General features: G+C 44.8%; 1 protein-coding gene across 1 annotated transcript in view; it reads left to right on the top strand.

The window, feature by feature from the left end:
* LOC113422320 (glutamate receptor ionotropic, NMDA 3B-like) overlaps positions 1–18,683 on the top strand; it is a 48,885-nt gene extending 30,202 nt beyond the window's left edge. Inside the window, 8 exon segments of the mRNA XM_087951406.1 lie at positions 88–376; positions 912–1,673; positions 4,204–4,349; positions 6,838–6,953; positions 8,782–8,933; positions 9,218–9,382; positions 10,884–10,951; positions 18,299–18,683. Of these exon segments, the coding sequence (XP_087807532.1) occupies positions 88–376; positions 912–1,673; positions 4,204–4,349; positions 6,838–6,953; positions 8,782–8,933; positions 9,218–9,382; positions 10,884–10,951; positions 18,299–18,683 (2,083 nt within the window).
* Positions 18,684–19,842: the final 1,159 nt, after the last annotated feature.

The following is a 19,842-nucleotide window of genomic DNA, read 5'->3' on the forward strand; positions in this document are numbered from 1 at the left end:
ACTAGATGACCTCCAAAGACCCTCTTAACATTGTTATCCTGTTATTCTGATTCCTGCTTTTTTATTTTTTCACTTTCCCTATTGCAGGTTTTTAGCCAACACATCTTTTCATGGCCAGACAGGCGAGGTCTTTGTGCACAACACGTCTCACATCCACACGGACTGTCAGTACAAAATCTGGAGCCTGCTGAGGGATTCGGTGGGCCAGCCCACATGGGTGACGGTGGGGAGCTGGAAGGGGGGTGAAATGGAAGCCGAGGAGGGCAGCTGGCCGCAGCACCTGCAGCGCAAGAACCAGGCCGAGGGCGAGGGCTTCTCGCGCATGAAGCTGCGGGTGGTGACCTTGGTGGAGCACCCCTTTGTCTTCATCCGGGAGGTGCGTAGGTACATCGGGACATGTGGGGGGGGGAGGCAGCTGCCGATTGCCTCACAGACATTTCTCTGTTGCAAAAAATATAAAATTGTGCAACACCACGAAAACCGTGGTGGCTCTCTGGAGGCTGGAACTTCTGGGAGGCCCATTGAACCTAGAACCTCCAGGAGGACGAAAACAGTCTCCCTGAACTCTGGAGGCCCTCTGGACGCTGGAAACGGGCCCATTTCTGGCTTTTCGGAGCCTCCGGGAGGCCCATTATTTGCCCTCCCCGAGCCTCTGCACAGGCCCTGCCCTTAACCAGCCATCCAAAATGGGCCAAGTGGGGATTCCTGGGAGGGTGGGCAGGGCCAGCCAGGGGTGGGATTTGCCAGTTTGCCGAACCAGTCCTTAAAAATGATAAAATTAGCTACCGGTTTGCCCGAACCAGTGCGAACCAGTAGCAGTTCACCCCTGGCTGATCTCCAGGTATCTCCTGGCCAGCTCCTTCAATTTCCTGCTTGATATTCAAAAGGTTATTAACTGGTGCTCTTTCCAGGTAGACAAAGAGGGCAACTGTCCAGCGGGGCAACTCTGCCTGGATCCTCACACCAATGACTCCTCTGTGCTCAATGCCCTCTTCGAGGAGCTGAATTCGGAGAACGGCTCGGTGCCCATGGAGTACCGGAAATGCTGCTACGGCTACTGCATCGACCTCTTGGAGAAGCTGGCCGAAGACATGCCCTTTGACTTCGACCTCTACATCGTGGGAGACGGAAAATACGGGGCGTGGAAGAACGGCCGCTGGACAGGGCTGGTAGGAGACCTCCTGAGTGGCACGGCCCACATGGCCGTGACATCCTTCAGCATCAATTCAGCCCGGAGTCAAGTGATCGACTTCACCAGCCCTTTCTTCTCCACCAGCTTGGGCATCCTGGTGAGGATCTGGGACACTGCATCGCCCATCGGGGCCTTCATGTGGCCATTACACTGGTCCATGTGGGTGGGCATCTTCGTGGCTCTCCACATGACGGCCCTCTTCCTCACCTTGTACGAGTGGAAGAGCCCCTACGGCATGACGCCCCACGGCCGCAACCGTATGAAGATCTTCTCCTACTCGTCAGCCTTGAACCTCTGCTACGCCATCCTTTTTGGCCGCACCGTCTCCAGCAAGACGCCCAAGTGCTGGACGGGCCGTTTCCTCATGAACCTCTGGGCCATCTTCTGCCTCTTGGTCCTTTCCAGCTACACAGCCAACTTGGCCGCCGTGATGGTGGGCGAGAAAACTTTTGAGGAGCTCTCTGGGATTCACGATCCCAAGGTTGAACAAACACTTTCTTTCTATGCTCCTTGCCCTTCTTTCACAGTGTCCTGCCTGGTCTCCCTTGTCTTACTCAAATTCTTCTCCATCTTCTTCCTTTCTTCTAAATTTCTTCTCTGCCTCTGCTTTGCCTGTGTCCCACACTTGAACTTGGCTTCCCCTCCGTCACCTTCCAGTCTCGTGGACCGTTCAAAAAAAGAATAATCGTGTTGCATCTAATCAAAGTTTGTTGACTCTGGTTTTCTCCCCTTAATGTTCCTGGATGATCAGACTCTCTGAGAAGTCTGCAGATCCTCTCCCTCGTTATTTACCCCAACAGCACATACTCGGTGTTAGGCTACAGATGATCCTTGACTTACAACAGTTCATTTAGTTTAGTTTAGTTTATTGCCATCGCACCTCGTACCATGAAATCAAACACCATCTTCAGCGCATATCATGACCATGACACACATCCTTCACACTTCACACATTGAACTGAAACCCCCTGACACTACACCAAGGCTGTACTATACAGTAGAGTTCAACAGAGCTACTGCCCTGAGATAGAAGCAGTTTTTCAGCCTATTTATCTTTGTTTTTATTATTCTGTACTGTCTGCAGATGGTAATAGTTAAAAAAAAGTGGGGGGGTTCCCAGGATGAGATGGATCTTTGAGAATGTTTTGAACCATCTTAAGGAAGCGGGAGCTATAAAGCTCTTCCAAAGAGGGGAGAAGGGAACCAATTATCTTCTGGGCAATGACATTAACCCTCTGGAGTGCTTTCCTATCAGCCACTGTGCAATTGGCAAACCATACAGAGGTGCAGTAAGTTAAGATACTCTCTATGGTGCAGCGGTAGAAGGTCACCAGCAGTTTCTCATTCAGTTGTTGTTTTCTGAGAAGCCTCAGGTCGTATAATCTCTGCTGGGCCCTTTTGACCAGGACTGCAATGTGAGCACCCCAGGTCAGGTCCTCTTTTAGGGTAACACCCAGAAACTTAAAACTGGCCACTTGCTCCACTCGGTCTCCATTGATAAGCAAGGGCTGGATGTCTGTTCTGTTCCTTCCATAGTCCATTGTCAGCTCCTTGATCTTATTGGTGTTGAGGACCAAGTTATTGTATCCACACCACGAAAGCAACCGGTCCAGCCTTATCTCGATAGGCAGACTCATCCCCCCACTGGAGATGAGTCCCACCACTTAGTGAGTCCTACCATTCAGTGATCATTCGAAGTTACAACGGGGCTGAAAAAAAGTGACTTATGACCGTTTTCGTACTTACGACCGTTGCAACATCCCCACGGCCATAAAATTCAGATGCTTGGCAACTGACTCATATTTATGACAGTTGCGGTGCCCCAAGATCATAGGATCACTTTTTGCAGCACTTCCGTCATGCAAAGTCAACGGGAAAGCCAGGTTCACTTAATAGCTGTGTTACTGGTTTAACAACTGCACTGGTTCATTTAACAACCGTAGCAAGAAAAGTTATCGAATGGGGCAAAACTCACTTCAGTGTCTCATGTAACAACAGAAATTTTGGGCTCAATTGTGGTTGTAAGTCAAGGACTACCTGGATATCTAGAAAAAGAAGGCCCATTCATATCTCCACTCCTCTTCCTCTTCCTCCATCTCCATGAATTTATCTAGTCTTTTTTTTAAAAAAAAAACCTTTGACATTTCCGTCTATCACCTTGAGATGGTGAAATCTTGCATGACTATTTGCTTGGGGGAAGCAATCTCAAACCGATCAACCTAGTAACCCCATGAGGTCCGAATGGAAAAAAAAGAAACATCCTTTTCACCCTTTTTCTCACACACTGAATCGTATTTAAAAACCTCTTCAAGTATTACATTTTAATTTATTTCCATAGCACTGGAGGGCAGTAGAAGAAGTAACGGATGGAAACTTATTAGAGATCCAATTTAGAACTAAGGAGAACTTTCTCTGACAGTGAGAACAATTAACAGCTTGACTCCAGAAGTTGTGGGTGCTCCAACACTGGAGTTTTCAAGAAGAAACCGGACAGCCATTTAGAACAGAATAACAGAGTTGGAAGGGACCTTGGAGGTCTTCTAGTCCAACCCCCTGCTTAGGCAGGAAACCCTACACCACTTCAGACAAATGGTTAGTTACAGGGTCTCCTGCTCCAACTCTCTTATTCTGTATTCCCCCTAAATTAAAATTTTAACATTTAGTCCCGGAGTTGTTTTCATCACCTGAAATGCCAGAAGACAATCCTGCAGCCCCCCCCCCGCTTCCCCCCACCCCTGTTCTCAAACCCTCTGTGATGTCTATCATCCTGCTGTGGCTGACATGTTCTCATTTGCAAACATCCCATGAAATCACACCCTTTCTCTCTTTTTCTGCTTCATCCACCCGTTTCTTTCCCTTCTTTGGCTCCCCTCTCACCCTGATTTCTGTTGCAAACGTTTCACATTAAAAGACAATAATTCCCCTCTTCCCCCAAATTTAAAAACAAAAACAAAAAAAAACCTCCCAAATCCAGGAGCAAATGGCCTGATTCCCAATTTTGCCCTCTGCAGCTCCACCATCCATCCCAGGGTTTTCGTTTTGGCACCGTCTGGGAGAGCAGCGCAGAGGAATATATCAAGAAGAGTTTCCCCGACATGCACGAGTACATGAGGCGGCACAGTGTCCCCACCACCCCTGAGGGGGTCACAATGCTCAAGTAAGGAAGGCGGGGCCTGAGGGAGGACAATTCAGGGCGGGGGGGGGGGGTGAGAAGAGATGTTGATGTTGTGATGGGTTGGCATCTCTTCCGGTTGTAGCTCCTGCCTTTGGGGGCCATCCGCCTAATTTCAAAAGGTTTCTGCTGGAGATCACTTAAAACATCTAGAGATGTTTCTCCTTAAGGACACAGCCAACGGTTTGGTTGAGCGGAGGCTGAGATCATCCCTCTCTCCAGTCATCCGTGTTGTGCTAACAGGTGGAATCTCAAGAGGTTGGGCTGGGACTGAGTTCTAGTCTCCCTTCAGCCATGGAAGACCCCCTGGAAGACATAGGACCTGTCCCTCTCTCTCTCATCCCAGCAGCAGCCATTTTGGTCCAGTGGTGGAGGTCCTGGACCAAGAACAGGGAGATCCGGGTTCAAGTCCTACCTCAGACTTTGGGGTAGCCCCTCTCTCTCAGCCCAAAGCTAAAAAAGCTTCTTGAAGGACTTAGGCCTACCCTTTTCTTTCAGCCCAAGCCCACCTCAGTTTGTTCTGGCAGGGGGAAATGAGAGAGGGAAGAGCCACGTATGCCCCCTGAATAATAAACATCTTACCAACTTGAATGGGCCCATTTGTGCAAGCTACACGTGAAACAGATTGCGGGGATCTTACAGATTAACCATTATAATGTATTAAAGCCCCATTTTGTTTGGTGAGGTAATGTCACTGACATTTGTTCTTGGGTATCTGTAATCCTTAAGGAAGCAATACAGGTTGTCCTTGACTTATAACCATTTATTTAGTGACCGTGTGAAGTGAACAACAGCACTGAAAAAAGTGACTTATGACCAGTCCTTGCACTTACGACCGTCACAGCATCCCCGTGATCACATGGTCAAAATTCAGCCACTTGGCAACCAGCGTGTGTAATATGACAATTGGACTGTCCTGGGATCATGTGATCACCATTTGCGACCTTCCCAGCTGGCTTCCAACGAGCAAAGTCTATATGGGGGAAGCTGGAAGGAATTGAAAAGAGGTGCTGTCTGAATGACCCAGTGATCCTCACTTAACGATGTAATGAGAATGCTAAGCAATGCAATCATATAATATCATGCTTTACAACCACATCTCTTAGCAGCTGAAATGTTGGTTCCAAGTGCCTTCACAAGTCAAGGAGAGAGAAAGAGAAAGAGGGAGGGAGGGAGGGAGAGAGAAGGGGAGGGAGGGAGAGAGAAAGAGGGAGGGAGGGAGGGAGAAGGAGGGAGGGATAGAGAAAGAAGGAGGGAGAGATAGAGAAGGAGGGAGGGGGAGAAAGAGGGAGGGAGAGTCAGAGAGAGAAAAGAAGGGAGAGAAAGGGAAGAAGGGAGAGGGAGGGAGAGAAACGGAGGGAGAGAAACAGGGAGAGAGAAACGGAGGGAGAGGGAGGAAGAGAAAGAGAGGGAGGGAACGAGGGGAGAGAAACGGAGGGAGAGATAGAGAAGGTGGGAGGGGGAGAAAGAGGGAGGGGAGAGAAAGAGGGAGGGAGAGTCAGAGAGAGAAAAGAAGGGAGAGAAAGGGAAGAAGGGAGAGGGAGGGAGAGAAACAGGGAGGAAGAGAAACAGAGGAGAGAGAAACGGAGGGAGAGGGAGGAAGAGAAAGGGAGGGAGGGAATGAGGGAGAGAGAAACGGAGGGAGAGAAACAGGGAGAGAGAAACGGAGGGAGAGGGAGGAAGAGAAAGAGAGGGAGGGAACGAGGGGAGAGAAACGGAGGGAGAGATAGAGAAGGAGGGAGGGGAGAAAGAGGGAGGGGGAGAGAAAGAGGGAGGGAGAGTCAGAGAGAGAAAAGAAGGGAGAGAAAGGGAAGAAGGGAGAGGGAGGGAGAGAAACAGGGAGGAAGAGAAACAGAGGGAGAGAGAAACGGAGGGAGAGGGAGGAAGAGAAAGGGAGGGAGGGAATGAGGGAGAGAGAAACGGAGGGAGAGGGAGGAAGAGAAAGGGAGGGAGGGAACGAGGGAGAGAGAAACGGAGGGAGAGGGAGGAAGAGGGAGGGAGGGAACGAGGGGGAGAGAAACGGAGGGAGGGAGAGAGAAAGGGAGAAGAGAGAAACGGAGGGAGGGAGAGAGAAAGGGAGAAGGGAGAGGGAGAGAGAAAACGGAGGGAGAGATAGAGAAGGAGGGAGGGGGAGAAAGAGGGAGGGGAGAGAAAGAGGGATGGAGAGTCAGAGAGAGAAAAGAAGGGAGAGAAAGGGAAGAAGGGAGAGGGAGGGAGAGAAACAGGGAGGAAGAGAAAGGGAGGGAGGGAACGAGGGAGAGAGAAACGGAGGGAGAGAGAGGGGGGAGGGCGAGGGAGGAAGAGAGAGAGAGATGCTATGAAATTTGTAAATGTGGGCATTGGTTGCAAAGTTGCTTTTTCATCACTGTCGTAACTACAAAGGGTTGCTGTCCAAGGCAGTTGCTAAATGAGGACTACCTGCAGACTTAATCAATGCTGCCCAATTTGATAGGAATTTGCTTCTCCTCACCAGGACCAGCCCACCAAAGCTCAATGCCTTCATCATGGACAAATCCTTGCTGGAATACGAGGTCTCCATTGATTCCGACTGCAAACTCTTAACCGTTGGAAAGCCTTTTGCTATTGAAGGTATGTCCAAAAAACACCTCTGGATTGAGGAAAGCATCTGGAGGCAGAGCAAGGAAGGGGTTCGGTAGCCAAATGAGGCTTTCATTCAGATTGCTTATTGTACCCTATGACTATTATTAAGTGTTGTACCTGATGATTCTTGACTCTTAATGAATGCATCTTTTCTTTTATGTACACTGAGAGCATTTGCACCAAGACAAATTCCTTGTGTGTCCAATCACACTTGGCCAATAAAGAATTCTATTGGCTCATTCTTTTGAAAACAGTTGTCCTCAGTCTTTAAGCGTGAAAAATTAAAGCTAGGAAAAATGCAGAAATATTACTCCTCCTTTCATGGAGAATGTTACTTTTACTTAATTTTTATAAGGCTTTCCCAGGAGGCTCCAAAAAGATAATTATGCATTGGTTCATGAAATACTTCACTTTGTATCCAGAAACCTGAGTGTAAAAATAGGAGCATTTGCTCTGTGTGTGTGTGTGTGAAAGAGAGGGGGGGGGAGAGGAGAGAGAGAGAGAGAGAGAGAGAGAGAGAAAACAAACTGCTGGTTGCATCACAGTTGAAAGCATCTGATAGCAAAAGGAAGCAAGTTGCTTTCCCCGTGTCTGTAGTTAAAGGGAAGGTTTTCTCTGCAGGTGTTCTGTACTGCAGTCCCAAAGGTGCTTTTCAAAAGGTAACTTTCTGATCACTGCATTCTTGGAACAACTACTGAAGGACAAGCCACAATACTGCTGCCTTTGCTCTGGGAAAGTTACTCTGTGCGTATATGAGCTCCCCAGAATCCACAAAGAGGGAACTCAGACAAATGGTTAGCGGGACCAACTCAGTCTCTTACAACATTGCAAGCTGTAACATCCAACCACTTTATAACAAGAAAGGCCAACTGTCTTTTGAACAGCATCTTTGGGACAACCATGATTTGGATGACTGAGAATCTCCATGGGTGTAAAATAGAATAGAATAATTAGAACAGAACAGAACAGAACAGAATAGAATAGAACAGAATAGAATAATTCTTTGTTGGCTAAGTGCGATTGGACACACAAGGAATTTGTCTCTGGTGCATAAGCACTCAGCGTACATACAAGCAACAAGTAATATATGATCATAATCCTCACAAAATACATTCATCATAAATCATAAGCTACAACACTTCGTGACAGTCATAGGATACTAAATAAGCAATCAATATAAATCATACTAGGACAATAATAACACAATTAATATAGATTGTAAGATACAAGCAACAAAGTTATAGTCATAAGAAGATAAGGAAATAGAATAATAGGAAAGATGAAAAGAAGAATAGTAATATAGCCTTACTAGGTAGTTTGACAGTGTTATGGGAATTGGTCGTTTAGCAGAGTGATAGCATGGGGAGAAAAACTGTCCTTGTGTCTAGTTGTTCTGGTGTGCAGTGCTCTATAGCGTCGTTTTGAGGGAAGGTGTTGAAACAGTTTATGTCCAGGATGTGAGGGGTCTGTAGACATTTTCACAGCCCCCTTTTTGACTCATGCAGTATACAGGTCCTCAATTGCTAGTAGCAATTGTTTTTTCTGCAGTCCTAACTATCCGTTGAAGTCTGTGTCTGTCTTGTTTGGTTGCAGAGCCAAACCAGACCGTTAATTGAGCTACAAATGACAGACTCAATAATTCCTCTGTATCAGCAGCTCTTTGGGCAGCCTGAGCTTTCTGAGTTGCCGCAGAAAGAACGTTCTTTTTGTTGAGCTTTTTTTATGACAACTTTTGATATAAGGTGTCCATTTCAAGACCTGTTGTAGATATTGTCTCCTCTTTTACACCCCTCTCAATTCTCTTGGACTGTGCCAGGCTATGGCATCGGCCTTCCGCAGAACTCGCCTCTGACCTCCAACATCTCCGAGTTCATCAGCCGCTACAAGTCGGCCGGCTTCATGGACCTCCTGCACGACAAATGGTACAAGATGGTGCCCTGCGGGAAAAGGGTCTTTGCCGTTACTGAGGTACGGAGGCTCTGCGGGAAAAGAGCTTCCCCTCTTGACTGCTCCACCCCCTCGGACTTCCCAAGGCCCCTAGATGCGCTCCTAATTGCGCCCGCAAAAGGCCGCTGTACCAAGCGACTTTGGAGGCAGGAGTGTTCCGAGAGGTTTGCCGTGCCTCCTCCGCCCTTGGTCCATACACACGTATAATATAGTGACCTTGAGGAGTTTGTGTTTTTCAAATTTGAACGTTCCTAGTGGGTTCAATCACTCCTGCCTGTCTTTCCTCCTTCCCCCATCACTTCCAGACTCTGCAGATGGGGATCTACCACTTCTCCGGCCTCTTTGTCCTCCTTTGCATCGGGTTCTGTGGCTCCCTGCTCACCTCCCTTGGAGAGCACATCTTTTACCGACTCATCTTGCCTCGCATTCGGCGCAAGAAGAAATTCAATTATTGGCTCCATACCAGCCAGGTGAGGGATAATCTTGGATTATCTTGGGTTGGAGGAGGGGGTCCCATTTTGTCACTGGTGGGATTCAAAATATTTTACTACTGGTTCTGTGGGCGTGGCGTGGCGTGGCGTGGCTTGGTGGGCATGGCAGGGGAAGGATACTGTAAAATCTCCAGTCAGAGGTGGTATTTGCCGGTTCTCCAAACGACTCAAGATTTCCGCTTCCGGTTCTCCAGAAGTGGTCAGAACCTGCTGAATACCCACCTCTGCATTTTGTTTTGGAAAAAAAGCAGTCACTACAGGAAATCCTTGACTGATGGCCATTCTCTTAGTGACCATTCGAAGTTACAGCAGCACTGGGGAAAAAAAAAAAGACTTATAAGCAATGATCACCCTTTTGATTGATCGATACCCCACCTTTATTATTTTTACAAATAGCTTAAGGTGGCAAGCATATCCAACAAGTATTCAGATCTAGCTTCATATCAGGCCTGCCCCAGCTTAGTTCCCTAGGAAAGAACGACCCTCAACGCCATTTGGTTGAAGTGCTAGGTTCTTTTGCTAAAGTTCAGTGGTTGCAGCGAAAGAAAAGCTAGATCTGAATATTCCTGTTCAAAGGTTACACTGTTCCCCTTTCCATGGCCCTCCGCTCTTGACCATCAGTGTCCAACAGCACGCCATCTAGATGTTTTGGGAACAGCTTGGATGTTGGCCCTACCTGATGTCCTTGAAGGCTGGTTTGATCAGGTGGTGGCACCTCTGGTTTCTGTCAGGGTTGCCTCCCCCCCTCCCACCGTTTGACATAATTTGAAATGCATGTGCAAAACCAAGACCCATTTATTTACGTATGTACTTATGTATTTATTATTTATTTATAAAATTTATTGGCCACCCATCTTACCAGATGCTTACATCACACATATACTCTGTATCTATCAATCATCTATCATCTATCTATCCTCTATCATGTATCTATCATCATCTATATCAGGGGTGTCCAACCTTGACAACTTTAAGACTTGTGGACTTCAACTCCCAGAATTCCTCAGCCAGCAAAGCTGGCTGAGGAATTCTGGGAGTTGAAGTCCACAAGTCTTAAAGTTGCCAAGGTTGGACACCCCTGATCTATATTAAAGATATAAATGACTACCAGCAAAGGCTATGATCCATTTAAAGATGGGCAGGGCAGGGGCAGGATGGGGGGGCAGGATTGAGGGGGGGTGCCTATTGTTAGTCGATCAATCCCCTCCACTGTGATGCTAGCAGATATTTTTGAATTGTTGCTAAAATGTGACACAGAGGCAGAACAAATTAAAAGCTGTATGATAAAACGGGTGCAAAATTTGAGAGAAATAATTGCAGTGGAACAAAGCAATGAATAATAATAACATTTGAGCAATTGGGACACTCCTCCCAATTATTCTTAGGGAAGTTATTTTGTCCCAATTACTTTTCTTCATCTTACAAATCTCTGAAGCTTTTATTTTCTTTGTGGTTTTTTTTTTTAACATGCATAACCCAGAAAATACACCGAGCTCTAAACATGGGACTGGAGGAACAGAGGCTTAAGAAGCTGAATTTGGAGAAAAGGTACATTCTTTTCACATCTTCCTTTCTTTTGCCAACCCATTTCACATTACAGGTAGAAATTTGGAAGAAATGTTGGAAGAAATATCCTTCTGGGTTCAGTTCCAAGTGGGGAAAAAGACACTGGAAACATGGAGGCTGTTTGGAAAGATGGTTTAATGGTGGGTAGGATCACATGCTTTGGAGCTTTTGGGTGAGGAAAAAGGAAGAGACGCTGAGAGTCCCTGTGTTTTATACCCTCTCTGGGCTTTGAACTTCCTGGGGCACAGGAAGTGTATCCTGATTGGTTGCTGTCAGAGGTCATAGCTAGCTTTGTAGGTTGTGTTAAGTTTGGTTGAAACTTGGCTGGTAATGCAATGAAGGGCAATGAAATGGTTCTGTGTGAAGGAGGTAGAACTTTGTTATGTAGAATAGACTGGCCCGGGTCTTAATGACCCATTAACAAAGGTGGCAGTGGGGCTGAGTTTCTGCCTCTCTGAGTTTCTACTTCTCTTTTAGGGGAAATATTCTGCCTTTTTAGTATATAGTCCTAAAATATTTCATTTTTCCAGGAGAGGGGTAAGAATTCTGGGAATTGAAGTCCGCTAGGCTTAAAGTTGCCAAGGTTGGAGACCCCTGCCCTGGAGGTACTTACGACCTGGATTAGAAGTTCTGACAGCTCTCCTTCTCCCTGTAGTCGCATAACTGCATTCTGGGCGCTCGGCTGCTGGGTCACATAGATGGCCTTTTGCAGCATCCTGCAGTCACGTGACTGCATTGTATGGCATTTTTGCCAAAAAATGGGCATTTATTTCTGGTTTCGGCAAAACCAGCTCTTAGTGACCTATTGACTTGTTTAACTGATCACAGCATTTGCACAATGTCCACTGCAAAAATAATTGTAAAATCTTATCTGTCATGTGGGTGACCCAATTTATCACCATTGTCACCATGCACTGGCTCCATTATGGCCGAAACTCGAGGACTACCTGTGACACATGGCCGGGGAATTCTGGGAGTTGAAGTCCAGCCATCTTAAAGTTGCCAAGTTTGAGATACATTGAATTATACAGTTTCATCCTAAATGATCTTGTGTTTCTATTGCTATTTTTCCTGACTTTGCGCACCTTTTACTGAGCTTACGACTGAAATTCTTTGTACATTTTAAAAAATGTGTGTGTTGTCAGCATTCCAGCGATTGCCCTAATTATGACCCTCGAGCCAAGCTTCAAAAGAAACCAAAAGATTTATTAGGAGCAACATGTTCCCCCCTCCCCCCCCCCGGGTGTGTCATAAATCAGATTCTCCAATTAAGCACATTCACAGGCTGGGTGTCATCAATCACGTTCTCCAACTAAGGATTTTCACAGGCGGAAGATCCGGTAGCTTAGCTAGAATCTTTGTAAGAGAAGTGTGGGATGTACTTCTGGTTTTCAACTGCAGCCCTGCTCCCTCAGATTTCCTGCCCCCTCATCTTGTTTATGGCAACTCAAAAACAGGCATAGGAATGCTTTACGAGTTGACATGTGTGGCTGTAAATAAGGTGAAGGCACTTTTTTTTTATTTAAGTTTTTATTAGACAAACACAAAAAAGAAGAACATTAAAAACAATGAACCTGGTGCAATCCTCCTAACCCACATAGTTGTCTTACATTGCTAAGTCATATATAAAAATAGTACATATTTACATTCTATATACCATAGTATATAATATATACATATAATCATTTCTTATTATCTCGATCCTTCCTCTTTTCTAACCAACAATAAAACTTATCCCACACTTTGTTGGCCGCGTGTCTGGGTCGCTGCGTGCAACAGGGCTGTCGCTGCTGTGTGTGGGAGCGTGCATCTCAGGGACCTGAGCTGGGAGGCACGGGAACTGCAAGTGGGAGCGTTTGATGATTTCGAAGAACTCCTGGAACACGTCCACTATAGAATCTCTTGCAAGCATTACTTCAAATACGGAGCGCCATGAGCAACGGAAACAGAAGAAGAGGGAGCGTCCTCTTTCATCAACACAGTCCATATGCAACCTTACCAAACAACTTAAAATGGATGACTTTTTAAATGATATTCAGTCAACGTTCGTAAGTAATACATTATCATCCTCACTTGTTAGCCTTTCTAACAGATACGATCCACTGGAATGGGACTTACAAGCTGAGGTAGAGAGCTCACATCCTCCGGACATTTCTGCTTCTTTATCAGGGGAGTCTTCCCTCTTTCAAACATCAGCTGTCGGTGCTGCCGCTGAGGGTTTGTTGCAACGAGAGTATGGGGAATTACAAAATAAAAACTTTTTTGATTTTATATCTAGGCAATGCATGCTGAGGGCACAGACAGTGCTGACTACTTTTGAGCTTTTAACCGAGGTCAACAATAAAGTGGACTCATTAAAAGAGTCAACTGTTAAGTTTGCTGATCCAAAGATGGACGCTAACTTGGGTTTCACTAAAAGCATAAAAAACTTGTCATGTGATCTACTCCCTCACCTAGAGGTGCATGCTAAGCAAGGTTCTCTCTCCCAAGAAGTCTCGGATAAAAAGCACACAAGTTTTAACTGTTATCTACAGCGGCATCAGATTACCTTACAAATTTTAAATAACCAAACGAATAAAGGGAAGTGGGGATTTAGAAATGCGGTTGTTCTTTCCCTTAGCCAGCTTCTTCGCTGTGAAAGGCAGCTGGTGGATTTGCAGAGGGTGGAATGGCTTCCCTCCATAGGGGCTTTTAAACGTATTTTGTTGACTATTAAACAACCACTATAGCCAGTATGCTGTTTAAAATGAATTCCTTCCTTAGTGAATTTGGAATTTTTCCTATTCGCGTGTTTACTAAGGAGGGTATTAGTCCTTTAATAACTCATATTGGCAAGAAGAGCACTGCTTTCCACAAGCCTAATTGCAACAATTTTAAAGTTGTTAACTCTAAGGATGTTATCTCTCCCGCACCCTTGAGAAGTGGCAACTTGAAAAATCAACCTCCTATCCGGCAGCGTACTGAGATACTGGAGTCAAGCCTGATTAATTCTTTTTGTACTTTGCCAGAGCTAGAACAAGCGGGCATCATTAAAAGATTAGATGACCTGAAGGATCTTTTAGAAGTCACATGTAAAGCTGCAAAACCTTCCATAGAATTTACTATCCTGGTTGCAGATGTTATTAATGCTCTTTCTGAGAATTCTGATGAAATTCCTCTTTATATAGATGCTGCAAATAATAACTCTGTAAAAGAGGTGTACAGGCGAGAAGAAAGGAGTGGTTGCTCAGTTACTGTGGAACAACAAATAGAACAACAAATAGAAATGACCTTGGAGTAGGTGTTGAATTGCGTCATAAGGAGGTTCCCACCTGCTCGTTACTACTCCCTTTGGTCTCGGACACTATCCCACTGGGCCAACCTACAATGATACCTTTGCAACAGGTTGTAGGCCCTCAGAAGCATTTGGAGTCTGTTTACCAATTTGGCAGTCGTGAAGGCAAACATCTAACAAACCAGTGCGTCTTTTTTGACTCTGAGGGAATCTTGGATAATATTACTCCTGTGGAATGACTGGAAAATGTTAGTGTCCCTCCCAATGCTCACATTAATTCTCTCCCTATAATGACAAATGACAAGCAAGTAGATTATTTTCACCTATTGTCCTGAAATATTGCTGGCTGGAAAGCCAGAGCCATGGATGGTGACTTGGAGGATTTCCTGATAAACTTTGATTTTATAGCCCTTCAGGAGACCTGGCTGACCACGGATGAAGAACAGATCCATCTGCCTGGCTCTGATTCGTGGTCTTTTCTTGCAGTTAAATCTAAGACTAAAGGAAGGGACTCTGGAGGCTTGTCAATTTTAGCCAAAGCAGAGTTGGGCTGGCAAGCCCAGAAGCTCGGTTTTGGTGATGCTTCTGCTTCACATTTAATTGTCAAGTTCTTCTATGGCTCTTTCGGATTGATATTGCTGAATATATATATCCCTCCTCGCTCCTCCCCTTATCATACACCTCATATCTGGGCAAATTTAGAAGAGACAGTTATAAAATTAAATGTCCAACATCCTAACGTTACTATAGTTTTGGCAGGAGATTTTAATGCCAGGGTAGGGGCATCTTTACATAACTTTGTTTATTCTGGTGTTATTCCTGAGGATTATTTACTATCTATTACTCCCTGGCATTCCAGTGATTACAAAATAAATATTGCAGGTACACAATTGGTTTGTATGATTTATAACTGTAATCTCTATATTATAGGAGGTAAGGACTATGGTTTTATATATCCTTTTACTTATCACTCAAGTAACTCCAGTAGCGTTCTAGATTATATATGTGTTTCAAGAGACAATATTATGGCCCATTATGACGATCTATGTCATTCATTGAAGAAATTTCTTACTGTCAAACTTCCGATAAGAAACCGCCAACAAGTTGGAGTTAGCTGGTTTGATTCTGACTGTTTGCACAGTAGAAAATATTTGAGAGCTGCAATGCGTAGAGTTCAGCGATGTCCCACCTCAAAAAACTATAGCAACATGTTGAAAATTAGGCGTGATTATAAGAAACCGATAGCATCAAAGAAGGCTTCCTTTAGAACTAAATTATGGTTGGACTTGGAAATTTGGGCAAAAGGGTCAAATTCAGCTTTCTTTTGGAATGCTGTCTCAGGTATATTGAAGGAATGTAAATTTTATTTTGATATCCCCATTCCTGCTTCAACCTGGGATAATTTTTATTCTAATCTTTTTAAACCCAATCAGGACTCTATGCATACCCAAAGCAATGATTTATTAACTTTAGAAAATCTTCCTATCTGGCCCCCTGTTTCTGTTTCAGAAATTAAATCCATTATTCGATCATTAAAAGCTAATAAGGCACCTGGTGAAGATTTTTTGCCCCCGGAATTATTTAAGACTTATATGGACTGGTGGGCGCCTTTGTTAGCAGGACTATTTACCTTTATAAACAATACTGGCCGCATCCAAATAATTACAGGCCAATAAGCCTAATTGGAATTGTTGCTAAAATGTATGCAAGGCATTTGTTGAGCAAAATTGAAATCTGGGTTATGGAGAATAATCTTTTGGCGGAGGAACAAGCAGGCTTTAGACCAGAGTGATCTACCATAGATAATTGTTTCACATTATATCATTTGGTAACAAGGTATTTAAAAATGAGTAAGAAATTATTCACTGCATTTATTGATCTAAGTGCGGCTTTTGATTCGTTAAACAGAAATATCTTGTGGAGGAAACTGGCAGACCTGAACATGGAGCCCCTTTATCTGGTTAGGGCCCTTTACTCAAACACCCATGTGAAAATCCGTACTGGCGTAAATGGAGCCCTGTCTAAGAGCCTACCTACCAATATTGGCGTAAGACAGGGCTGCATTTTAGCCCCAATGCTTTTCAATCTCTATGACAATGATTCACCAGGATTCCTGCATGCAGTAGATTTGCATATGCCAAAGATTCTTGATAAATTTATTAATACCCTTTTATATGCCGATGACATGGTATTAATGGCTCATTCACAAATAGGCCTGAGAAGACTGTTGCATAAGCTGAATACCTATTGTACTTTGAATTTCTTAAATATTAATAAAAGTAAATCCAAAGTGTTGGTTTTCAGCACAAAAAGTAGGAAATATAATTGGCAGATTAATGGGGAGTCAATCGAACAAGTAAATTCTTACACCTACCTAGGAGTGGTCTTTACTAATACAGGATCTTGGCTTAATCACTTTAAAAGTAGTGCATTAAGAGCTGAGATAAGCACCAAAAGATTATATAAATTATTTAACCATAATTACCCAGGCACTTTGACCCCTATGTTGAAAGTATTTAGGGCAAAAATAGTTCCAATGCTGACATATGGTGCAGAACTGTGGGGTTTAAATAAAGCCTCCCCACTTGAACAAACACAGACCCGCTTTTTAAGACACTTATTGGGGACTGATAAGAACACTTCTGCTTCAGCAGTCAGAGCGGAATTGGGTATCCACTCCTTACATAGCCACTTAATAATTAAAACATTTACATACTGGCTAAAGATACAATCAATGGATGCGGATAGACTTCCCAAACTATGCCTAACTGAACAGTTAAATAAGTTCCAATTTAACTCCTGGGCCAGTCAACTCCACAGAGCCATCTTAAGACATGGGTTTTCTATCCAATATTTATTGACAAGGGTTTCCCAGGCAAGGGAAATTTTTAAACAGAGAGTCTTGGATATTAGTGCCCAGACTGACATGGAATTATTAGCAAAAAACAGATCAATAAGATGGTTGGCTAAGAATAAAAACATCTTCCAACTTGAAAAATACCTTTCAATGGGTATGCCACAATTACAGAGAAGAGCCTATACCAGAGCCAGATTTGAGTTACTGGATTCCATGTCCAGACATGGGCGCTTCCACCATGTACCATACCACGAGAGAACCTGCTTATGTGGTTCATCTGCCATTGAAGATATTTCCCACATCTTCTTCAACTGCCAAATATATGCCCCCATTAGGCTTAAATATTTTATCATTTCTACTGGAAAGAACAGCCCATTGGGAATCAAACCACAGATTGTTATATTTCCTCCGGGCCTCTAATGTACACATTGTCCGTAGGACTGCTAAGTTTATAATCAAGGCAGCGGTCCTAAGAACCCAATATATTGAACAAATTGGTGTATCCTGCAAGGGTGATCTATTATCCGATTTTTGACTCCCTGGTTTTCCACATATGTTTTTATTATTGTATTCTTATATATCTAACTTATCTGTATTTTGTCTTGTTATATATTTATGTTATGTTACTGATAAGGTCTTATGACTATTCAATAAACCTCTTACTATCCCATACTTTGTAATGATCCGATTCATCCTTATTTTTTAATTCTTTTGTCAATTTGTCCATTTCTGCGTGCATCCAAATTTTCCTAATTATTTCTATTTCACTTGGAGTTTCTTTACATTTCCACTGTTGTGCACAGGCCAATCTTGCAGCAGCAATTACATGAATTATTAGGTATATAATATCTTTGTCGTATTTTCCACGTTAATTCCCAACAAGAAAATTTCAGGTCTGTATTCTGTTTTAATCTTACACATCTCTTCTAACCATTCTTGAATTTTCTGCCAAAGCTTTTGGGCTTCTTTACAATTCCACCCTAAATAATACGCTCCATTTTCCTTATTGCACTTCCAACATGCAGGGGAAAGATTGGGATAAATTTTCGCCAATTTTGATGGCGGCAAAGGTGAAGGCGCTTTTAAAGGGATTGCTAAATTTGTTGCGACTCCTTTTTTTTTTTTTTTTTTCTTAAAGGGACATCCAGATTTTCTCGGTCTTTACTCTTTCTCTCTCTCTCTCTCTCCTCTTCCAAAGATGCAACCTTCAAACGCCTCCAGATGAGCCCCAGCCGCCCCCCAACGAGGAGGGCTGGAACAACCTCCGTTGCACCACGATAAAGAAGGAAGAGAAACGGGTGCACTTCAACATTGATAACGCCCCGGAGGAGGCCTCCGAAGACGAGAGAGCAGGGCCTGTTTGGCACTGCATGAACGGCCAGGATCCCCAGCAGGACAGCAAGGAAGCCAAGGAGAAGGAACTGAAGGAGCTAGAGAGCAAAATCGAAGATATGCGAGAGCAGCTGAGGGTCGCCCTGGTGCGGAAGAGTGAGCTCATGGTGGCCCTTGGACCGCCCCCCAAAGCTCCTCGGCTGCCCCCTGCGCTGAAGGCACTGATCAGGGAGAGCAATGAGGACAGGTGATGGAATGAGGAGGGGCCTCCAACTGGACTCTGCTTGGATTCCTGTTCCTAGTGAAGAATGCCAGCGCAAAGAGCAAAACAACAGAAGAGTAGATTCTGGTCGGGAGGTGTTTTATTCTAGCTTTCCCTGCCTTCCCCAGATCAGTTTTCATCCAAGGGGCCCCGTGTGGGTTGCTGCTGGTCACCCTTATTTGCATGTGGAAAGTCCCACTTCATCCATGTCCATTGGAAAAGCCACCAGGAGGAGAAGGACAAGCAGGCAGGGCCAGGGACGTTCAGAATCCGAATTAATTAATTCACGAATGTTGTTAAGTTAACCTTTACATTCAGCAAGTTGATCCTGACTTTTCTGTTCTGTGGGGTCCTGTTGCTGATTTTTGGCACAGATCTCTTGGGCGACTTAGGAGCACACTTCCGGAGCTTTCGCTCGTCTTTTGAACCTTTAGCAGGCAGGCACGATTTGTAGGAAGCTTCAAAGAACAGGAACCGCTGAATTAAGAGAAGGCTGGGAGAAGGTACGGGTGGAGAACGGGTTGTCTCCGGTTTAAATCATTGTAAAGCAAGGTCAATTGCAGCTTCTCTGCCGGGGACCCTGAAGCTCGTTGACCCACCACAGCCAGCTAGTCTCCAGGCTGCATAGCCCAAATTATGGGACTTGAGCTCAGCTAGCCACGTCTCAGGTGCAGCCACAGCTGAGTGGAGTTGGAGGGGGGTGGGATAGGCATTCACTTCCTGGTATCCTCAAACGAAGTTTGTGTTAACCTTGGAGCAGCTTTTGGAAGACAGGGTAGGCAACGTTGAGCCAAACGATGCAACATTCCATCTGATAAGGTGCTTTTCTGAGGTTAGCTGGAGGGGGGTCATCCTTTAGTGGTACAGCACAAAGCTGATGAAGGACCACGTGGAACAAGCAGGGGAGAGACTCGATTCTTGGAAAGAGGTCTGTTTACATGGAGGGAGCAACGTCCCAGCAGTTGGGAGGCCCTGGGAGATCTCCCGTGGGACAGCACAACCAAAGATTGCAGTAGGTAGCATTATGGCATCACCAAAGTAGACAGAAGTAGGATTCCTGGAGGAGGGAGAGGAGGAGAGGAGGAGAAGAAAGGAGGGGAGGAGAGGAAAGGAGAAGGGAGAAGAGGGAAGGAGAAGAAAGGAGGGGA

This window comes from Notechis scutatus, chromosome 1 (assembly GCF_049901735.1).
Source record: "Notechis scutatus isolate UNSWTSFEM ecotype Mainland chromosome 1, rNotScu1.2, whole genome shotgun sequence".
Taxonomy (NCBI): domain Eukaryota; kingdom Metazoa; phylum Chordata; class Lepidosauria; order Squamata; family Elapidae; genus Notechis; species Notechis scutatus.